The 22,208-nt window shown below is 42.1% G+C and overlaps 1 protein-coding gene across 2 annotated transcripts in view; it reads right to left on the reverse strand.

The window, feature by feature from the left end:
* The window catches only part of gpc1a (glypican 1a), a 29,706-nt gene that overhangs the window by 6,037 nt on the left and 1,461 nt on the right, over positions 1-22,208 (reverse strand). For both annotated transcript variants that reach the window (XM_068319438.1, XM_068319439.1), the window contains 3 exons: positions 2,896-3,054; positions 1,113-1,330; positions 693-866 (listed from right to left, as the gene is read on the reverse strand). In XM_068319438.1, the coding sequence (XP_068175539.1) occupies positions 693-866; positions 1,113-1,330; positions 2,896-3,054 (551 nt within the window). The remainder of the gene's footprint in view (positions 1-692; positions 867-1,112; positions 1,331-2,895; positions 3,055-22,208) is intronic.

The raw sequence follows: 22,208 nt of genomic DNA on the forward strand, positions 1-22,208 counted from the left end.
AACAGGAACAGCAAAAATACCCAATATTCAATATACCATACAATATTCAATGCTCAATATTTGCCGTATTTGTCCAGATTTTTAAAATCTGGGCTCAAAATGAAAATACTTCGAAGACAATTGATGTAAACATGATGTAAGTGAGATCATCTGAGGTCTTGGATTATTTTTCAAAAAATATGTTTGATTGTCGGCGTAGGGAGATATATTTTGAAGTATCGATTAGCTCGGTTGAAAAAGGAAAAATCCTTTGTACGTTCTTTCGAACTACATTTTTGGAACGACTTCAACTCAGTAAATCAAGCGTATTCGACTATACGGCACGAACGGAGGATGACGGGTGTAAAACAAAAAAAAAACTTCTTTCGTTTGATGTCGCGACATTTGAGGTGGTCAAACGTCAACGCGAGGCCTTTGAAAATAATTACAGGGACTAATCACACAGTCACATCATGTGTGAGTGTTGCAACTGCAAAAGATGAAAGAAGATAATCGCACCCATAATTTGACAACTGTGTCGTCATCCCTCGGATGAGAGCTTTGTTCTGATGCTCCAGTCTGGAACTCGGTTTGAAGCATCTTTGTGTTCTTTGATTTAAAGGAGGACACATTTTTTTCTGACAGCCAGGGTGTGGTGTAGACATTCATCATATTATCTTTCCTGACACACACACACACACACACACACCTACCTGTGAGACCTTCCTGACCACCTCTCCGCTGATAATCAGCCCTTGGATAAACGACCTTGCGGTGACAAAAGCACGGATGACCTTCGTCTTCATGTCCCGCGGGATGTCTCCGAACGGCCTCAGCGTCTCCTGTTGCTTAGCAACACATTCCAGGTAGTCCTCTGACAGGTTGGCCTGCGTGTCGGATGTGACAGGTGACACTTTTAGAGGAAGAAGGCTGCTTTTCAAACTGTTTTCTGGCTGGTTTCTGCCTTCGTGAGACGTCACGTTGTGCACAGCTAAAATAACTGTTCTATTTCCATGCTGTAATTGGAGTTTTATCAGACATCTCCAATATGACCTTGCTTCTTGTCATTCAGTCGGTGCTCTGGTTTCATTATTCAAAATGACTTTTCTACCTCCGTGCGTGTTTTCACTCACGTCCGTGGTGGTGGAGGTTTTAAAGGTGCGCTCCAGGAGGCGGGACCAGAACTCTGACAGGGTCTCATCCAGGTTAAGAGCTGATCCGCGGTAGTACTGCCGCAGGTCGTTGTAGAGCCCTCCGAACAGACGGGTGTTCTGGGAGTACAGAGGGCCCAGAGGAGACAGCGCCTCCTGGAGGAAACGCTCCGATTGACCGTGCAGCTCTGTGAAATAGGCTGAAGGTAAAGGAGAGGCAGGAGATGGAGATTAGAAGTCCTAAAGTTGATGATATACAATGCATCGTTTTCACATCACTCTCAACACTCAGACAATTACAGTTGGTCTTCAGTTCAGTTCAGATGTGGGGAAAATGTTGTTTATATATATATATATATATATATATATATATATATATATATATATATCCCCTCACATTTGGTGATTGGAGCAAATATAGTTCACCCAACCGACAGGCCGGCTTCAGCTGACAGCCGGCTGTGAAAGCGACGTGTCAGGACCCCCAGAGGATGGGGGGGAAGATAGAGGAAAAAAAGCAACCACAGATGAACTGAGTTTACCTCAAGACAACTTAAATGAGAAAAGATGAATGGAATCCAACCAATAGAGCTCCTATTATCAAAAAAAAAAGATAAATAACTGAATTGATTATTAAAGTTTTAATATGTAGTCACTCATTAAACCCATATGTGGTGTCACGTGACAAAAAATAATTTGCTTAACGTTGTCCTTGTTTTTCTCTTACAATCTGGTTGATTAGCTCAACGTGGATTCATTTCCATATGTTTAACATTGGCAAAGCTTTCTTCACGCGGTTGTTTTGCCGACAGATGGAGGAGCTCAAACAGGAGGAATCGGGGAGTCGGTACAGTAGCTGTCTCTGCAGTCGGATTGGGCTTTTCCCTGCAGCTTCAAAGGCACCACTTCTAACCACATCCAGATGGGCGGCCACGTTACCGCTACTGAGGTGGCCTGCTACGTTAAAACGAACGCCTCACCTCCTCCTCCTCCTCCTCCTCCTCTGAGGAGTCTTCGTCTTCCTCCTCCTTCTTATACTTGACTTGGATTCTCAATTTCCCACCTAGTACATTTCTCCCTTTCTTTATTTGGTCCTCCTGCCTTATTGTTAGCGGTGTCACTTCACAGTCTTTCTACTTTTCGCCCATTCATCCCACTCTTTCTCTGATGTGCAATGATTTGCAGGCTCAGCTCCTCAGTGGGTCAACTGCTCATTAGCTGAACCAGCCGCTGCCCCCGGGGGACACCCCTCTGTTTGTGTGTGTGTGTGCATGTGTGTGTGTGTGTGTTTGCGTGTGTGTGCGTGTGTGCACGCGTGTGCGTGTGCCCCTTTAAGATCAGGGGATCAGCTTATCACATTTCATTGTGTCTGGCTGACTCCACTCTCATTATAACACCCTGTCAGGGGTCCCCTTGATGCACAGGAGACAAACACGTCCTGTCACACACACACACACACACACACACACACACACACACACACACACACACACACACACACACACACACACACACACACACACACACACACACACACACACACACACACACACACACACACACACACACACACAAACAAGCCTGATGAAGTATTGAAGCTGCATGATGAAGCACTGAGCACGGTCAGAACAAGTAGCCAACACAAATTCACAAATAAAAAGCAACTCCTCTGGGTTCCCCATGAAGCGTTTGGTATTGAACTCAGCCTGTAATGAGTGTCCCTACTACAAATACACACGCACACACACATACACACTCTACTTACTGTCAAAGCGCTTGTGGAGAGTGTTGAAGGCTGCCTGCAGCGACCTGCCAGCTTCTCTGATCAGGCCCTCCGTCTCCCGGGAGCTCAGGGTGGCCAGGTTCTCCTCCATTGTGCTGGTGCAGCAGGTCGGGCCCTGAGAACACATCCTCAAATGTTCACCTGAATAAAGCAGCAAAAACAAGGAGTTAATTCATTTCATTTGTACATTTGTGTTATATAATTTAACTAAAAGAGAGCATGATTTTACCAAGAATAAACAACCCCTGTTTATTACATCTGGTTGTTGTTATAAAAGAAAAATAAAAGAGAAAGGGAAGTGGTTTAAACAAACAAGAAAGACAACATTGAATTCCCTTTTATCTATGGATCCATGAAATGTCAGATATACTTTAATGTAGATGATTTTCAGTATTGAAAAACAGATGAGTTACAATTTTAAGAAAAACAACACCTGTTTAATTACTTGTGGAAATGAAGGAAATATTGATCCAGATAAGAAGCACAAATAAAAATATGATTCTGATTTGAGTAATATGTAGACTGCATATATACATATTGTATTTATCTTCCAATCTGCCTCATACTTTGTGATTAATATCAGCACACAACCTAAAGTGTTAGACAGAATACATTAGCTTTACACTCAAAGTGCTGCTCAGCCTGCAAGACGTACAAGTGGAAGAATTCCCCCAAAGAAGCCAAGCAGCGACCTTTTTAGGAAGAGTTCAGATACTAGTCTCCAGAATGTGTCCTGATATGGACTTTATCAAACCGCTTTATGGAAGCCTCATGGTGGTTGTGACACAAGTCAAATTGTTTTAGATATCAGCCTCTGGAGAATTCATTTTCACCTTTGTGTCTCTTTTTTTTTTTTTTGGCTTGGGATGCCTTAAAATCACTCAAAGCATATTTTTAAAGCTTTCCGGACAATTTTCATGGCTGCCATTTGTGGTCGTTGAACCAAAAATTAAAAATTTAAACGTAACAGTATGCTGCGGAAACATGTGATTCAGTGTTTTCCTGTTCTGGGAAAGATTTTATAGTGACTCAGCTTCAACTTCCTACTAGGTATCCTAGAGACAGGATGGGATGAAAACCTATACAGTAAATAAGACAGAGACAGAGAGAGAGCTCCTTTAATTGTCTTCACTTTTACTAGATTACTAATTATGCAGTGAGACTCTGGTACTTTTCCATCACGGTTCTATTTCTAAGAAGATATTCCCATGGGAGAGAGTAAAAATAAATATAGCTTTGAAACACACACACACACACACACACACACACACACACACACACACACACACACACACACACACACACACACACACACACACACACACACACACACACACATATATATACAGTAAACATATTAGCGCAAACTCTTCGATGTGAAGAAACCAGTCTACCATATCACTCACTCACTGACTCTGTGTGTGTGTGAGTGTGTGTGTGTGTGTGTGTGTGTGTGTGTGTGTGTCCATGTCTGAGAGGGTTAAGGGTGAGTAAGTACCCCATAGCTATGTGCATCACTGCTCTCCTTCTTCTTAACAAGTCCTGTGTGTGTGTGTGTGTGTGCGTGCGTGCGTGCGTGCGTGAGTGTGTGTGTGTGTGTGCGTGTGTGTGTGTGTGTGTGTGTGTGTGTGTGTGTGCGTGCGTGCGTGTGTGTGTGGTTGTTGAGGGTGGATTTTATCCATGAGGATAAGTGGAGCAGAAGAGGAGACGCCTTCATCACTGCAGCATGAATCTTTCATTGCTGTTTGGTAGTCTCTGGGTCTGTGTGTGTGTGTGTGTGTGTATGTGTGTGTGTGTGTGTGTGTGTGTGTGTGTGTGTGTGTGTGTGTGTGTGTGTGTGTGTGTGTGTGTGTGTGCACGTGCACACGCGCACGTGTGTGTGGACGTGCATGTGCGCTCGCCGCTTTCATTGCAAGTACAATGTTCAACATGGGAAATGGGAATCCAAATTTGGAGACAAGGCATCCTTCAGTGATTATCAGATCAAGTTTATTTAGTTGTTGTTTATTTTTTTGTTGTTTAGTTTTTTGTTAATTATTCTCAATGTTTAAGTCCAACACAGATAGGGACGCATTCTTCTCTGTATACTTTGTATTCATTTTGTCTTCATTTGTGCACATATTCTGAAAGCAAATATGGATGAAGGGAAGTAGTCCTAATTCAGACAAATGCTCCAGAAGGTCTCCAGAACGCTGTGGAGTATATCTGCCTCTGCTTTTGCTATTTTTCAGTTACCAGGTATGTTCTCGCTTCAACGCAACTCCTCTACCGTCACTACTTTCACTATGGAAGCCTTTGACTCATCACTGCCATCTTGTGGACGCACCGATTCTAACGTAAAGAACATGTGGCGTACGTGAACGCTGTCTGAAGCAGATTTATTCATTTTCAGTACAAAAGAAGCATTATTTTTGTGTCTGATTGCTTAAAGTTGGACAAACTTTACTTGTAATTTTGTTCTCGCACTTGTGTTGTCATTTTTCACACTCCCACAACTCTGTCAGTCTCATTTTCAGAGAACTACTGCATTATTGCTTTTGTTGTTAACACAAGATAACACCAATTATAATATATACATACAATTCTATTGCCCCCCCCCCAACAACCCTGATAGGTTTGAGAACAATCCGTATAATCTAGTGAGGATTTCTTCAGTTTGCTAGCCATCCCAGACGACGTGGGGTGTTTACCACAGACACATATGCTTTACTGCATTCCTCCACTGCTGGGTAATGGAAGCAGCTGGCATCCTGCTATTAAAGCTTAATTTACTTGAAAATGCAGATGTGATCACTGCAGTGGCAATAACATGTGCAAAAGGCAAGCTTGCAAACATGCTAATGGTTGGCCTGCAGACGGATGTATTACAGTGGCGGAAAAGGCCAGAAGTGCCTTGCTCAAGGGTGAGGAGAGAGAGAGGAGACAAATAAAACACTTGCTATAGGTGATTTTCTAGCTCACGTGGTTTTTACCCACAAGCTTTAGCATCTGTAGGGACACTCACCTACACACACACACACACACACACACACACACGTTTGTTCTTCACTTGTGGGGACCCTCATTGACATAATGCATTCCTGGTGCCTGGGGCTTCATTCAGATGTGAAAAACAAGACGCCAAAAGACAGTTACATGAAGCAGATGGAGGGTAACAGACAGACAGGCAGGAACTGTGACCAACTGCAATAAAAACAGAGCCGGCTAGAATATAAATTGGCTTTATAGGACTTTTTGTCAGTCCTTGGTTTAACAAACAGTCGGTGCTACCTCTCCTTCAGACTTTCATTTTTTATCACATGCGACCTTCCAAACGCATTTCTCCATTCTGAACCCCAAAGGTTAAAGGATACTTAAGACTAACCTCTTCTTGTTGCAGTCATAAATGTCAGTAACTATTCACCAAATTGGATGTTTTATTTTGAAGACTTCTGATCAGTAACAGAAGCTTTCCTTCCATTTGCACGTACATAGAAAAGACACAACCTTGATTCATTTTTATCCCGAAAGAAGCAACGACCAGAGAAACTACTGCTCTCTCAGTCAAAATCCAGAAAGAAAAATGATCAAGACAAGATTTTAGTAAGAGTTTGTTGAACAGAACTACCCATAACCCAACTTTAATATACGCGCAGGAGTAGTTTATATTAATGTAAAGAAGAACTCCCACTAGGAAGTGGTGCAATGCTTATTTTCCACGAGAAGAAGTTAATGCAACACGTCTCTCTGGATATAAAGAACATTTCAACCACGCCAAACTCTTGCTCACTGATATTCACCTCCTCCTGTCAGTCCCACAGCCTCAATATGGTTTGTTTAAACTCCTGAGTCATGATATACTGGAGGCTAATTCGATTTAAATTCTAACCTTCCTAACCTCGACTGCGCTGTGTGAGGAGTTGTTCATTTACCTTCATATTGATTATGTGCAACTGTTTGATGTAATATTCATAAGGACTCATTTATTTGATGGTTGGGTATTCTATATGTGCGGAGATTCCCGCAGCTTTCCTGCTTTATAAAACCTGCCGGGTGTTTTCCACTTAATCATTAGCAAATCCGTTTCATTTGAAACTTCGGTTTTGCTTTTGCCTGCAGATGCATAACAGCCTGCGCTCGTCACCATGGCGACCACATCAAGACAACATTACTAAGCCATCCATTTTCTTTCCCCATCCAATGCATTTAGCTCGCACTTTCCTCTTGCTGCCACGCCCTCCCGATCCCATCTTCCTTCCTTTTTTTTTTTTCCCTGCATTCCTAGCGGCAGCCTCAACATACCTGAGCCTGTCTCAACACGCACGAGCCCACGGTGGCACATGTGCCAGCGAGCTGAACAGGTTTCAGGCATCGGACAGCAAGACATTGAAGACAGACACCACCTAATGTCTAAAACTATGTTTAGTCACAGGTCGCTCAACTCGAGTTAACCTCCCGTTAAGACAAGTGTGCATTGATCAATCCAAATCCAACGTTGTTGCAACACCCAGATTTAATGAAAGATAGGGCTTTGATACAGAAACACTTGACAGTAATTGTCTGACGCTACTAATTACTTTCTGTCGACTGCTATTTTTCCAGTGATATGGTGCTGCGCTCTGCGCTGGCACGTCAGCTACAGGAACACTTAGGTGTTTGATATTTATTTCTTTTTTCTCGTATGATTGGTATTTTCCCTCTGGGGACATGTGTCCTTAACGTTCATGGGAAAACTTTTGTTTATCTCCTAAGTTATTGTGCTGATTTTTACAATATTTATTCCTGGATGGATGGAATATTCAGTTTTGAGGCCTCCTCAGTCTGGTTTCATACCTAAATATGTATTCCTTCTGGAAAGTTTATCCTATCTGTTGCGCAGGGATCCGTTCTCGGGCCTGAAACATTCCCTCTATACTAAACACATGTTTCAATTTTTGATTTTCTTCCCACTTTTCATGAGATGAAACAAAAGATCCAAGACTTTTACCCTTGTTATAGACAACCCCCCCACCAGACTGATACAGCATAATCGAGAAGATGATTGAAGAGCACAATTATTGCGCAGGTGTACACTGGGAAAGTCACAATAAAAGGCAGTTTTATGACACAACACAATGTTCCAGACATCAAATATTGTAAAGGAGGCCATGCTCTTTCCATTCTCAGCATGGACTATGGTGTGACTCAACAAGGAGCTGATTGAACAGCATATTACTGCACAGGTGAGCCTCGGGCAGCTCGATATCAAAAAGCACTCTGCACCATCTATTTGGTGCAGCAGTATCGTATTGCACATTTTAAATTATAGCGATTATCTTGATGAATACAGTAAAAGTTTCTACAGATAAAACAAGTATAAGCATTGAAACAAAGTGATAAATATACCACACACAAACACACACTTGGCCTTTCTTGGGTGAATTGGGGTCACCAGACATACAATTAAGAAGATCAGGTCACTGTATTTCAAAACATAAACACACACACACACACACACACACACACACACACACACACACACACGCACACACATGCACACACATTCGAAATTGCCTGAGGCTGTGGGCTACATTTAAAGGAAATTGCACACACTGTCTTATCTTGTCAACACACACCACACACTCATCACTGGAATCAAGTTCACACACACACACACACACACACACACACACACACACACACACACACACACACACACACACACACACACACACTGTAGCAGAATCAGCAGCAGTAGCATGGTGTTGTTGGTTCCAAAACTCCGATCGCTGCAGCGTAAATACCAAACAACATTAGCATCTCAGATAATGAAACAGCCAGGCCTTGAAATCACAACATAAATCATCACTAAATATCTGAACAGGGTAGACTTCCTGATCTGGTTAATTGATGGTTTGTCTGAACTTATTTTAGTCTTAAAATAATTAAAGATAATTTCTGTACCATGAAAACATACAAGATGAATTTTCATCTCCTCCGGAAACCCAATTGATGTTTCCAATATCTGAGCTTGTTGAGGCGTCTCGCTGGTTAAATGAGACGTGTAAGTCCAATTGCACTCCCGGCAAGAATAGAAGCTCCATCACATATTGGACCTGCACCAGCCTTGCAGACTAATCTTTCTCAGAGGTGGGCAGTGTGTACGCCGGCGCTGAATCAGCACACACTAAAGCATAACAGTCTCTCAAATGACTAACTTCAAGATGCTGAATGATTTCTCAACTTTACCTGCTGACAAAGGTAAACCGGAGTTTGACAAACAGCTCTCCTGTTTGGTCGGAACATCGCTGTTGTCCGTTTAGAAGGGCGAAACAATTAAATCGCAAAGCCTCTACAGCTCTTACACTTAATGATCACTTCCCAGCTTCTTAAAAGATAATTACAGTTCTCTAAGTTTTATTGCAGTGCGGTGGAAACTGACGACATTGCCAAAAATAAGTGCATCAGGGCACAAAAAGCCAAGCTTTTCTGAATTAAGTTGAAGCAAATTTTCATTTTGGACCAAGCGATTTGGAAGATATGTGTTTTTATTTGTTTATTTGTATCTGTTGTCCATCTTGATTTTTTTAGAATGAAGTCCCTACTCAGGAATCAGTCACAAAGTTGTACACAAATGGTTATTGAGTTAGTGTAGATCTAATAATGTTATTAGAACTTTGGTATCCAAGATTCCGACAGCGTTCCTGACGAATATCAGCCCAGTCCAAGTAGACAAAGCTCTACAGTTTTGGAAAATTCTTGGGTTCATGTGCTTCAACTATCCTCTGCACATCCCTCTGGAGATTTTGCATGAGATCCTATCACTCTAGAATGATCGAACACTCCCGAAATCAAGCTGGGTTGACTCGTGCTTGAGATCACTGTCATTTTGGAACATCCAGTGATGCTCAAGCCTCATCCTCCTCGACAATACATGAGACATTTTCCTCTTGTACTTCCTGTTACCTCAAACCATCTTCCTCTCCACACGCCGCAGGTTTCTCTGTGGCTGAGGTAGCAAAGCGGAACCAGAGCATCGCCGCTCCGCTGAAGGTAGGGTGTTCTTTTCAGCACCAGTTTCATTCTTCCTCCTCCAGATACAACGCTGATCCAAAGACAGTTTTCTTTCATCGCTCCAGAGAACAGCATCTCAAAAGCTTCTCAGTCTTCTTTTTTTTTAACTTGCTTCTGAGGTACAGGAGCCAAATCTTATTGAGCTTTTGGATCAGCAGTGGTGAACGCCTTGGAGTTTGGGTGTGGAGCCTTTACAGCACTTAAATTTAGACCTTAACAGAAAAAGATCTTCGCAAATGTGTTCTCTCCTTATGATTGGTGCTGGAGGGGTTTAAAATACAGTCTTTTAATGTGATTTTTGAATCAACAACTTATAAAAAATATATTTTGCCAATAAACCTTTGGATTATTTTATTTAGGTATTTCTGTATGCATTATGGCGTAGAACTAGAAAACAACCTTTACACATTCATTTCATTCTCAATCCACTCTCATCTCCATCACTTTCTTCATCTTTCCCGTGTACATTCTCTTTCTTGTTTCTTCCTTCCTCTCCTGCAGAGATAAAAGTCTGTTTGCAGGAAGTGACCTTCCACTGTTTTGTGAGTCTGCCTCGCAGCCGCTGATCTGACCTCTGCCCCTTGATGTTTTATAGGACAGACACGCAGCGCTGACGTCCGTATCGCGCATTTCATTGCCTTACGCAGTGGCCGCTTTCTAAATAAAATGAAAAATCAGTGTTACAGAGGAAGTAAGCACCACTCTGACATGCCCCGAGTCTGCCATCACACACCACATCAAAGCGGCCCCGTTGCTGAGCAGTAAAAGTGGCGCAGCGGTTTGAATTTATTCCCTTCAGTCAGACGTTTATTCGCTGCTTCCCTTTCTTAATGAGCGTCTTACAATAATCCTGTCACTTACTGTGGCAAATTACTGCAAGCTAAATGAGGGACCGGTTGTGTGTCCGTGTGCATGCATGTCTGTGAGAGTGTGTGTTACCGTCTAACATGCTTTTCGCCATTTAAGGGCACCTGCATGTGATTTAGCTTTCCACATGGCCTTCCTCCTAAAGTAGCGTACACTTTTACCTTTTTACTATCAACTGAAAAGTGAAGGTAGGGGGTGGTGGCAGGGTCAGCGTCAAAGCTGTAACATTGAAACAGGAAAGGGATGAAGGGATGAGAAAGTCATAAAATGAAGATGAAAGATCAGGGAGAGGCGGGAGAAGCAGAGAAGGGAAAAGATCGACAGAAACTAGGAGAGAAATAGAGTGACAATAGAGCGAAGATAATCTACTTCTAAGTGTCTAATCAATGTTTGGCTCTTTCATTTGGAGTTTGGTGATTTTAAGTCACGCTATTCTTTTTTTGCTGGGGTATTAACGATTGATCGCAAACCTGAATGACACAAAAACGATTTACGCTGGGATTCTATGACAGGTCATCAAAATTTTTCCAACACGCAAATCAATGACGCTTTAAGTATTTTTGCTGTTTACTTCTAAGACGCTCTCCTCCACCTTAAAAAATTAATGATCCAAAACCAAAAGTACTGACAAAAGTTCCTCGATAGTACAACTTCACTACTTGGCCGTTGTGTGTAAAAAGTTTTGTGAGAAAAAAATCCCACCAAAATGGTTTTTCGATTTACGTTCAAGCAATTAAATCTAGCACCAAAATGATCTTAAGTCCAATTAGTAACCATGGAAACAGAAAAACAAACAAACAAACAAAAGGGATTAAAATCTCTAAATAGCTGAATGCACAACTTCAAAACATTTTGGATCCATTCCTGTCCGTCTTCACTTCCTGACCTCACTGGTAATAGGGGATGCCAATAGCAACAGAACCAATCAAAAGGCACCATGTGACACTTAGTATTGGTATTAAGTACTGCCTCAAATTTATCTTATTCTTTATATGACGTATCAGCAATAATAACAGCTTATGAAATACCATAGTTACTGGTCTCAATATGCACAATGCTGATGAAGTGTGGGAACTGAGATAAAGTGTCCATTGAGAGAAGGAGACGTGGGCCAACCAGTCATTTAGGCGAACATTTCCTTATTTCATACTATTACCGGACCAAAAATACCCCACCGCCCCCCGGTCCAGCCCTGTCTGCTGCCCAGCCAGCCTGAATATGTGAGTGTGTGTGTGTGTACACACTCATGGCACCGACTTTGCAGTATAATTCCTTAATTCTATGTCATTTCTGGGAGCAATTAAAGGCTTTTAAACTAAATACTACTTTTACTCCCTTACACTCAGTCTGGAAACACGTGCCACATGGTGTGCCACGTTGAGGCCGGTCCCAGTCTGACTGTGCACATTTGTGCAAGTATGTGGATAATTCTGGTGAAGGCAAAGGTCACGACGGCTATATCTGACTGTCGGGATTAGCCCTGATTACGGCTGACTGTAAACAGGAGACCGTGTTGCCGAAACAAAACGAGATTTAAGTTTCCTGATGGACAATCAGGAGCCTCGACTCGCCGAATTGGAGTAAAGGTTAAACCAGAAGACACAAATTAGAGAATATCAGTAAAAACGTGGGGGGGGGTTTCAGTAAAAAATGAGGGTAGTGCATCAGCTGTGAACTGAGAGGAGCTAGTGTGTAGATTAACAGGCTAGGGTTAGCATGGGATTAGACATTAACCCTTAATCCAACAGCAAAGAGTTGCTGGTGTGAGGATGAGGAAGGGGCAAAACAAGAGGTGGAAATGAATGTAGGTGACTGTTCGTGTGTGTGTGTGAGTGTGAGTGTTTGTGTTTGTGTGTGTGTGTGTGTGTGTGTGTGTGTGTGTGTGTGTGTGTGTGTGTGTGTGTGTGTGTGTGTGTGTGTGTGTGTGTGTGTGTGTGTGTGTGTGTGTGTGTGTGTGTGTGTGTGTGGTGGTGGTGGGGTTTGAAGGGTGGGAATATGAGGCACAGATTCTCCATCAATGCTCTTTCTCAGCAGGGAACGTCCAATCCTTTGGATGGGGGGGGCATTAGGTCACAGCCTGAGGTCGGCGGTTTCCAGGTCAAATATTCAGTTCAGTTCCAGGTCAAATAATCATTGGAGAAGCTAAATGAATGTGGCAACAAGTTCCTCATCGGAGATGCAGGAAGAGCAGCCGTCTGGTTTGGGACTTCTGCACCAACACATGTACACCCCCCCACCCCACCCAGCAGATCAGATGGGCGGTGCTGGTTGGTGCGCTCACCTCTGACTTTGTGGGTGGAATTCAAAATGAGTTGTCTTCCATCGGCGCAACCAGGAAAAAATGTCCATTCCTCAATTTAAAAAAAAAAAAAAATGGCCACAAGGTCAAGTAAAACAACAACAACACAGCAATCCAGTAAATTTCTTTTCAGGTTTTCAGTTACCCGAAATTTGACAAATTGGACTGAACTGCTCTCTGTCAGTTTGGGACAACAAAGAACTCAGTTTCCCAAATTTGCCTACTTCAGCTTCTTCTGGTAAAATGTCACCACTGTTGTGTAAAAAGTGAAGAAAGAATATAAATTCACTCGACTGCTGTAAAACCTTTAGTCGTGACATTGTCTGACCAAATTCAAATAAAGATAAGGAAAATGGAAAGCACTTATTTAAATTTCATAGCTTGGAGGCCTATTCCAAGAAAAGTCATTATTATGTCTCCCATGGTGCCTTTGGGCAATGACCTATAAGTAGTGCGCAGGAACCGCTGCACAAATTGTGGAACATTTTGAAAAAGTCGTATGGATACCCTGGTGTGTCGTGAGGATGTGATGCATGCTGGGCCTTCAAATTTTATGAGCCGAATATCGGTTTTTATGCAGTTCGCCACCTCTATCAAATAAAATCCTCTCCCGCTCCCGGTGGCAAACTATCTAATAAAGCAGAGATGCCATAAAATAAGAAAATAAAACAACCTGAAATGTGCTGACACTCAGGAGGTTAAAATGATAACAAGTAAGACAAAGCCTGTTTGCGTGGAACGTGGAGAAGCTCATAGAAGCCTCTTTGAGCCTATAGAAGCGGATGAACACGCAATGCTTGTGATGCAGTTAGTCTCAGGCAATGAACAACACCTCTCATGATATCCCACGGGAGCATCAAGATGTAGTGAGCGAGTGTGAAGGTGTTATACCTCACCACATCACCAGCGTGTTCTTTCCGTGACACTTGGATCGAGGTGAAAGCGACGCCTCCTCACCGATCTCGCCTCGTGATCGCGCTCTTTTTCTTTTGCGGTCTCCCTCAGCGAGATCCGACCTTCACACATGTAAGTATCCTCAAATATTAGGGCCAGATGTAACTAATAGATGTAACTAAATGTAACTAATCCTTAATGTTCAATAATTTATTTCTTATTCAAGTTACAAACATTTCAGTTGCACAGAAAAAAATATGTTTGCTTGTTATAAAACCCACGGAACTCCATCAATCAGGGATCAAACTTTCCAAGTGAATGAAGACAAATAACATCAAACACAAGTTAGAACATTAACTTTGCTCACAATGTTTTTGTCAGTTAAAATGGGCTGAATTACTGGATTGTGGGAAATGTAGTTTTTGGTCAAAGCACACTTGACCCCATTTATTTTTAGACACTCTAACCTTTTATGCTCTTGCGGGCCACGTAAAATGATGTCGAGGGCCACATTTGGCCCCCGGGCCTTGAGTTTGACACGTGATGTAGGTCAGTACGACAACCACTACGGAAATGGATCCAGATCCAGAAAATAATCAGGATCATTTAGTGAGTCAAAGTATGATAAATGCTGATGAATAAATCCAGATCTGCCATTAATAATTATTATAACAATAATAAAAATAATTACGTTTGGATGATTAATAGCTGCTTACAGACGCTTGGAGGAGGTTTTCAGGGTCATTGACTCAGGTGGTGATACTTAATTTGGCAGGAGGACGATCAGGGTTACGTCGTGTCGTCATGGTGACACACCCGCTGAGACAGTGGCTTTGTTGCAGGTATGTGCTCTGCCTGAGCGCTTTCTGCTTTCAACAGCAACTAATCCTTCGTTCATGAAGGTTACGGGCTAATGTTCTGTCTCTATTGTTGAAAAGCTGATGCTTCAACATGGAGTTCATTTTAAAAGACGATGTTATTGCTTTTGTTATCATTTTTCATCCAGTTCTGAATGAAAACTGAATGTAATTCAGGACTCGGGGATGCTGTATAGACTACAGCTGGATTAGCAGCCATTATATAGATAATACAATATATAATCATTTCTTTGTGACACTATAATAAATCCAAATTGTTTATAAAGCCCTTTGAAAACCTGAAACCTGCTGCTTTCAAAAACTGTTCACCTGAATCACATTTTGCTGTAAAGACTGACCTTTTTAATTAATTACCAATCAATACCTCTATGTGTTTACTGCGATCTGCCTGTCTTAAGAAAATGCACGCACCTCCTTTACTTGAATTACAAACTGCAACTGATAACAGTTACCACTCAGAGCTGTGAGATCTGTGCAGAAAAGCACAAAGCCGACACTTCTCGTCCATTCCTGTCATGTCTTTTCGATGTAAGAGGAAGTTATTACAAATGTAATTCAGCTGAACCACGAGGGATGGCTTACGGCTGCAATGGGAAGATACCAAACATCTATATGTGATGTTGTTATATATGACTTCAGCATACTCACATCACCATTGATATAATTTTGAGAAATGCATGCATAAATTAAAATGTGGTAGGGAATTTCTAATACATCTTTGATTCAAGCCTTTGCTGAACATTAAATAAAAAGCAATGAACAAATGTGCTGCAATGTAATATTTATAATCAGGGGCATTCATTTCTGCATATTTTTTTCTCATTAATTCATATTAACTTTAGAGAATGTTAGGAAGTGAATAAATTGTAATCTCCCAAATCCATGATAACTTACATTATTCAAATGAACTGTCCAAAACCAAAGCACTGCAGCGTCGTAACATCTTAAATGAAGAAATAGCGCAAAACAAATCACAGTTTGAGCTGGAATGAATTATTACATGTCAACATCGTTTGGTAATTTCCCACTAAAAGAACGATCATTTTATCCGGTAATTATCTAACTGAACAAACAAGTCGTGTAATTCATCTCTGTGACCGGAGAATTTGATCAGATCATACATCCAGCCCTGCACCGCTTCATTTCAGCATGTAAATCTCTGGTCTACCAATAAATCTTCATCCCTTCAATCCAGACATAGCACATGCATACACAAACGGTGCACAGGGCCCAAAGGAGCATATGTATGAGGAGCACTGACTCATAAAGCAAGCGAACCACTGCCACAGTCCACCACATCACACAAGCAGCTCTTCTTTTCATTTGGAAAACAGATGGATGCTCCGTGATTTCCCAGAGATGGGGATAAAGATGGAAAAAAAAGACAGAAAAAAACCTGCAAGGAGGAGGGAAGTAAAAATAGTGTGTGATAAAACAAAGGAAGTAAACAGCACAGGAAATGAAGAGGTGTGAAATAGAGAAAGGGGGCAGAGATGATGGAAATCAGAGGGAAAGAAAGAGGTTATTGAGAGACGACACTGGTTTGTACCGTATTGATTGTAGGTGCAAAGATTGAGGTTAAGCCTTCAAACCGGTTTGCACTTTTGCTCCTCGGTTCTCTTTCTTCTCTCACCTACCACCTGCATTTTTCATGATCGTAATAAGTCTCTTAACCTTGCATCAGTTTCACTTGATTATACTACATGTTGCCCATGTTTCATATCTGTAGCTGTTCATGATGGTGCAGATTCATGTATGTGGAATGCAAATTGCCAGTTTGGCGACAAAAGAAGAAAGAAAAAAGAAAAGGCTTCTTGTTAAGACAAATTGCTGTCAAAAAACGAGTTTGAAGCTTTTCATCCTTGACACATATTCAGTTTACCAGGGTGACGGCAGCACTTCAACAACTCATCCACGCTGCCAACACTTGAAAAGATGTTCCTTTTATTCTCAAGATCCTTGCTTTCATCAAAAAGTCAATTAACTTTATACAAAACAGAAATGAAAAATAGTACTCTACATGACAGTGTGTGTGAATACAATGAACATGACAAGAAAACAATCAGGTTGTTTGTTAATTTCATTTAGCTGCTTGATGTTAGCTTTTCTATTCCTTCCAACAGCATGGTTTTACTTTTAACATTTGAGGCTACCAGAAAAGGCTTTTTAGGATGAGGAATGAATGCATTTGTCCCCAAATCCAATAAAGAGTGGTTGTTCACAGTTAAAACTCTGATAGCATCCAGGACCATACAATAAAACTTTAGACATTAAAAGTGCTAGCTGTGCCTTTTTTTTTTTTTAACTCGACTTGTCACCCCATAAAATAAAGCTCTGGCAAAAGTTCAGTCATAAAGACTAAAACCTTTGCCTACTTTAGCCAGAGTTTATTTCTTTTTGCCGTTCTGCTATTCAAACCTCTCAAGCACATTTCATCTTAATTTCCTGCTTCTCATTCTGGGGTTGTTCTAATCAGCCATTTATCCAGTAACACATCGACGCACCTTCATTACCAGTCGTCATCATCGGCCACCACCACCACCACCACCACCGCCGCCGCCAGTGTCTCCAAAAAGGGGAGGGGTGTATCATGCCGCCACTCAGGACAGACACTCTTTGATCTCAATTTCCTTGCAGGATGCAGACGCCAAAGATTTGTGACAGACCAATAAAAACGTAATTAAAAAAATCATTTCCATTTCATCCACTGGTCTCTTCTGACAGAACTAACATTAGCTGATGATATGCTCCAATGACCTTGGAATTAATGCTCAGCTTGTGACCCAAACAAGCTAATATTTGCAGCAGATAAATACCTTCTAGACACTCCCCATGCTTTAGGGTTTTGTAGTTTTGGGCTTAGGTAAGGATAAAAAGGACAGACTCCATCCACATTTCATATGCAGCGTATTGCTGCCGCTAAACCCAAAGCTTGACAGCTATAACTGTAAGTCACTGCCCAACCCCACATTTTAAAACACTTCACAAAAAGCATCACGATCAAATATGAAGTACAGCAGCCAGAATCAGCAACCACATCATTTTTAGCAACATCCACGGACAGAGGATTGAAGGGAGATGACAAGAAAGAATGCCTCCTCCCTCCTTCCTTCTGGTCTGCTTTCCTCACATCCTCTCCCCTTTGCAACTCCACACTTTTATCTCTGCCTCTCTGTTTCTCATGTCACTGCATCAAACGTCATGAAAGATTCACAGCTCTGCTTTTAACAGTTCCTGCTCGCCAAAAAAAAAAAAAACCCCAGACGCAGACACAAAGACACAAAACCTGCTCTGCTCGAAATGAAACAATGCAGAGGTAAACCAGGGAGGAGAGACTCGGCGTCGGTGGATGTTCGGCATCACGCTTGGCCGTGTCCAGCCGTGAGCGCCTCAGTGAGCATGTGATACGTGACAGATGATGGACAGTATCAATTTCCTCCCTCACACGTGTAAAAGCTCACACACCGAGGGTTTATCAGACACCGAAGGCAGATATGAGCCAACGTCACCACATGTGCAGCAGGTAAATTGTAAAATATTGATGTTGGCTTCAGTCCACACATACATTTCTATTTTCTGATTTGTTGCATGGCAGTATTCTCACAGGTAATGTGAAAGACCCCCCCCCCGCCGCCGCCGCCCCCACCCAGCTTGAAACGCAGATAGTCATGGTCTCGCAGGGTTTTCACCAGGGCCTTCAATTCCAAACCGGAACATATTAAAGCTGTAGTTTTGTAAAAATCTGGAATGAGATGTCTTCTTTTTTTGATGATAAATGGCAAATTTATCATCAAAAAAGTCGATGATCAACAAAGTTGGTGATACATTTGCTCTCTCATCCCATTGAGGTTTAATGGAAGTGTCATTAATTTGTGTCTTCTTTTTTTTTTTTTGCTTTGGTTTTGACTTACATTCTTTTCAGTTGCGCTCAACCAACACTGCAGATTTTTATCAATTTGGAGCTACTGTGCCTCTGATGACATGACACTGACATTGTCTAAATGGAGGCTCCCTTGACTTAAGAATAACTGACTCTTGTAACCAAACCTGTGATGACCCTTAATCTGCAGGTAATCTGACCTAAAACGCAGCGTATCGTATCCGGGTGTCGTTCACCTACACCCTCCCTGCATGTTCCTTTTTAAAAGGAAACAGCATAAATACTCAACATGTAGGCTACACAACACAAACACACACAGAGGCATCCAAACCCTATACTTCCTAACACAGACTGTGAAGCGTGCACGATAGCGTCTCTGTTTCTGTGTGTCATTTGATGACATGGGTGTGTGCTGCTCTGCACGGACAATGCATGTGTGAATGAAACTAAGCATTTTAGCTGGAGGTGTTAGCTTTCACTGACTTTTAAACACTCTCACACACACATGCACACACACACACGCACATATACACACTGCAGGAACTAAAGACCGTGGATAGGGCACAATGTGCGTGTTAAAAACACTCCCAGGCACAAAGCGGCAGGAAAGACAACTTCCATTCACATGGACTTAAACCTGCAGGACAATCAGTGCGAGCGAGAGAAAGAAGAATAGGAGCCGAGCGGGAGCTGAAAGCTCCTACCTGTCAGATTAGACATGATTTACTTTGAAATTTTGATATTTATCATATCAGTTTACAAATTGTCACACCCTCGTTGATACCTGCAATAACATTTCGTGTCCGGTTTGGCATGTGGAGCTAATATTCACCAGGCGCAGAGGCTGGTTTGGGGTATTTTCAGATCATACCCTCCTTGGAATGTGCATGCAAATGTTCCAAGGTGCATTCCATTAAAAATGAAAGGAAAGCGCTGACCTTGTTGTTTTGGAAAGAAGAGAAGAGAAATGCTTTTCAGTTGTTGTAATGCAGTAATACTGGTACAAAGTTCCTGCACACAATGTTCCACCCAGGTTAACTTTCATTGTACTAATATGGAAACCTTTGCTTTTGCTTAAATGTATCACGGTTTTACAACCAAACCAAAATTAAATCAAACACCTTTATATTTATTCCCAATAAAGCTCTTTCTCGTTCATTTTATTCTGCCTGCTATCTGGAAGGATTTTTCAACTAAAGGAAGCGCGTCTGCCGTTGAACAATCAAATCAGAAATGGGATTTGTTTCCCGCTGTCACTATCCCCAGGTAACGGTGGAACGGCCAATCTGTGGAACAATCTGTGGAAACTCAATCCTGCAAAAAAAGACAGAGAACGCTGGTGGCGGAGGAGGTGGCGAAGATGAAGAAGACAAAGCAGAAGGAGTGAAAGCTGGGTACAACGAGAGCGAATAGACTGCGATAGACTGCGTTCGATGGAGAGGGATACAGTAATGTGTCAAAGTCTGTCACCACATCAATATGTGTTTCCCGATCACCAAAGTGACAATGATTTATTCTTTGTTCTGCTGGATCAGTAGTGACACCTGTTTTTCACATACAGGTGTTTAACTCGCCTTTATTGCAGCACTGAGATCAGTTAGAAATGCACTTCTAACTGATGGATCCAGCTTTTGACAGTATGGGCTACAAACCCGTTTTAGAATCAATGAGTTAATCACAGCATTAGCCTACAAGGACTGGATTTTGATTTTTTGATTTTTTTTTTGAACATCTAGGAGATGGATCTGAGCTAGAAATGGACTATCAGGGGCAAGAAATACGCAGCGGCTAGAATCAGCTAATGCTAACAACCAGAAGACAAACCAGGAACTGAAAGAAACCAGAAACAGGAGATCAAAAACACATATGGCTGCTCAGGCTCTGAGCATTAGCCATCTGCTTGCAGCACCAGCAAAAATAGCAGTCAGAAATATTAGACGGGAACTTTATAATGACGTGAAGTCCTCCTTGTTTTGAAGGGAGATGGATCCAATGGGTGAGGATCAACGCATAGTGGAAGGTTAAGGGTTTGAATCCAGACCTCGGGCTTGTCTTTGTGCTTCTTGCATGCTCTCCCAGTATCTTCTAAGGTTCCCAGTATGTGCTCCAGTTTCCTCTAATAGTCCAAAGTCATGGTAGTCAGATGAATAGGAGACTCTGCTTTGCCCGTAGGCATAAACATGAGTGTGAATGGTTGAATGTCCATGTGATGAACAGGGGGATGATCAAGCTTTTGTTCTCCTCCAGAAAAAGACTGGAAATGAAGAAACTGAGGTAAACAGACCATAAAGGTGCAGAAAAGACAACAATTTCCTCTTTTCCAGGTGCAGACACGATGAAAACGAGCACCAAACTTTTGTTTTTGGCACTACAAACTCGCTCCAGATGAATTCTGACAAAGGGTTCCAGTGCAATGTGTTTCTCCCCCTCAGTGAAAGAGGCTAAATTTACCAACCTTGGTAGACAGATTGAAGAACCCACTGTTGTGGGGAATTCGGCCGCCGCTCACCATCTTTCTCTTATATGTGGTTGTCAGTTTTAATGGATTCTGGGAAGGAAGCAGTCTTGCTCAAATAACTAGAGCAGATCAAGGTCCGAGCGACTGAGGCATTGTGTTTTTCATCTGTCAATAAAAGATGAGTTTTTAATGGAATGGGAGGGACGCTGACGCGCCTGGCTTCTTCCTCAGTTGTCCGTGAAGCGCTGACAGAAACCTTGAGTGACTCACTTGACGTTGTCTGTCAACCTGCCACCGTGTTTCCCGTCCACTTTCTCTGCCTGCTTCTTTGCACGCCTGTTTGTCTCCCGTCTCAGTCACGCACCCACACAAACAGACACATACCCAGTATTAATAACTCTCCTAACCACACCAGACTATTTCTGCAGACACTCCACGAGATGGTCTTCAGATTCGCACGTCTGGCTCTCACCTCCCTTTTCATCTCGCTTTTTAGACTTCCAGGTGAAAACGCAGGAGAGACAGGTGACGAGCTTAAAGGTGAACATTCAAAACAAAATTCTTCCAGCTTTCCTGCTTCAACACTTTCCTCAAGGCTGAGGCACTTTAACCCAGCACTGGGTTGAAGAATGGGAATCACCAAATATGAGATGACTTTTTATGCCTGGTTACTGCTCAACAGTCCGAGACTTGAGCTGATTGATCGGTTGACAGGCCGTGTAATTGAGTGATTGATTATCTGCATGATTACTGCATTAATGGTTGGGTGGTTTGGTTGACCGACAGGAGAAAGTACCAGCAGAAACAAAAAGAACAGAATACAAAAAAATAATAATAATACTAATCTGCCTTTCCTGTCTTATTCAACTCCATTTCATTACAGCAGCTTGTGAAGTGAGTTGAGCTCTACTTGATATTGGATATTGCCCCAGGCTACTCATTACGTAGTAGTTGATGCAAATGACAAAACAGGCCATTTCAGCATCA

The sequence above is a fragment of the Antennarius striatus genome, chromosome 7 (assembly GCF_040054535.1).
Source record: "Antennarius striatus isolate MH-2024 chromosome 7, ASM4005453v1, whole genome shotgun sequence".
NCBI lineage: Eukaryota > Metazoa > Chordata > Actinopteri > Lophiiformes > Antennariidae > Antennarius > Antennarius striatus.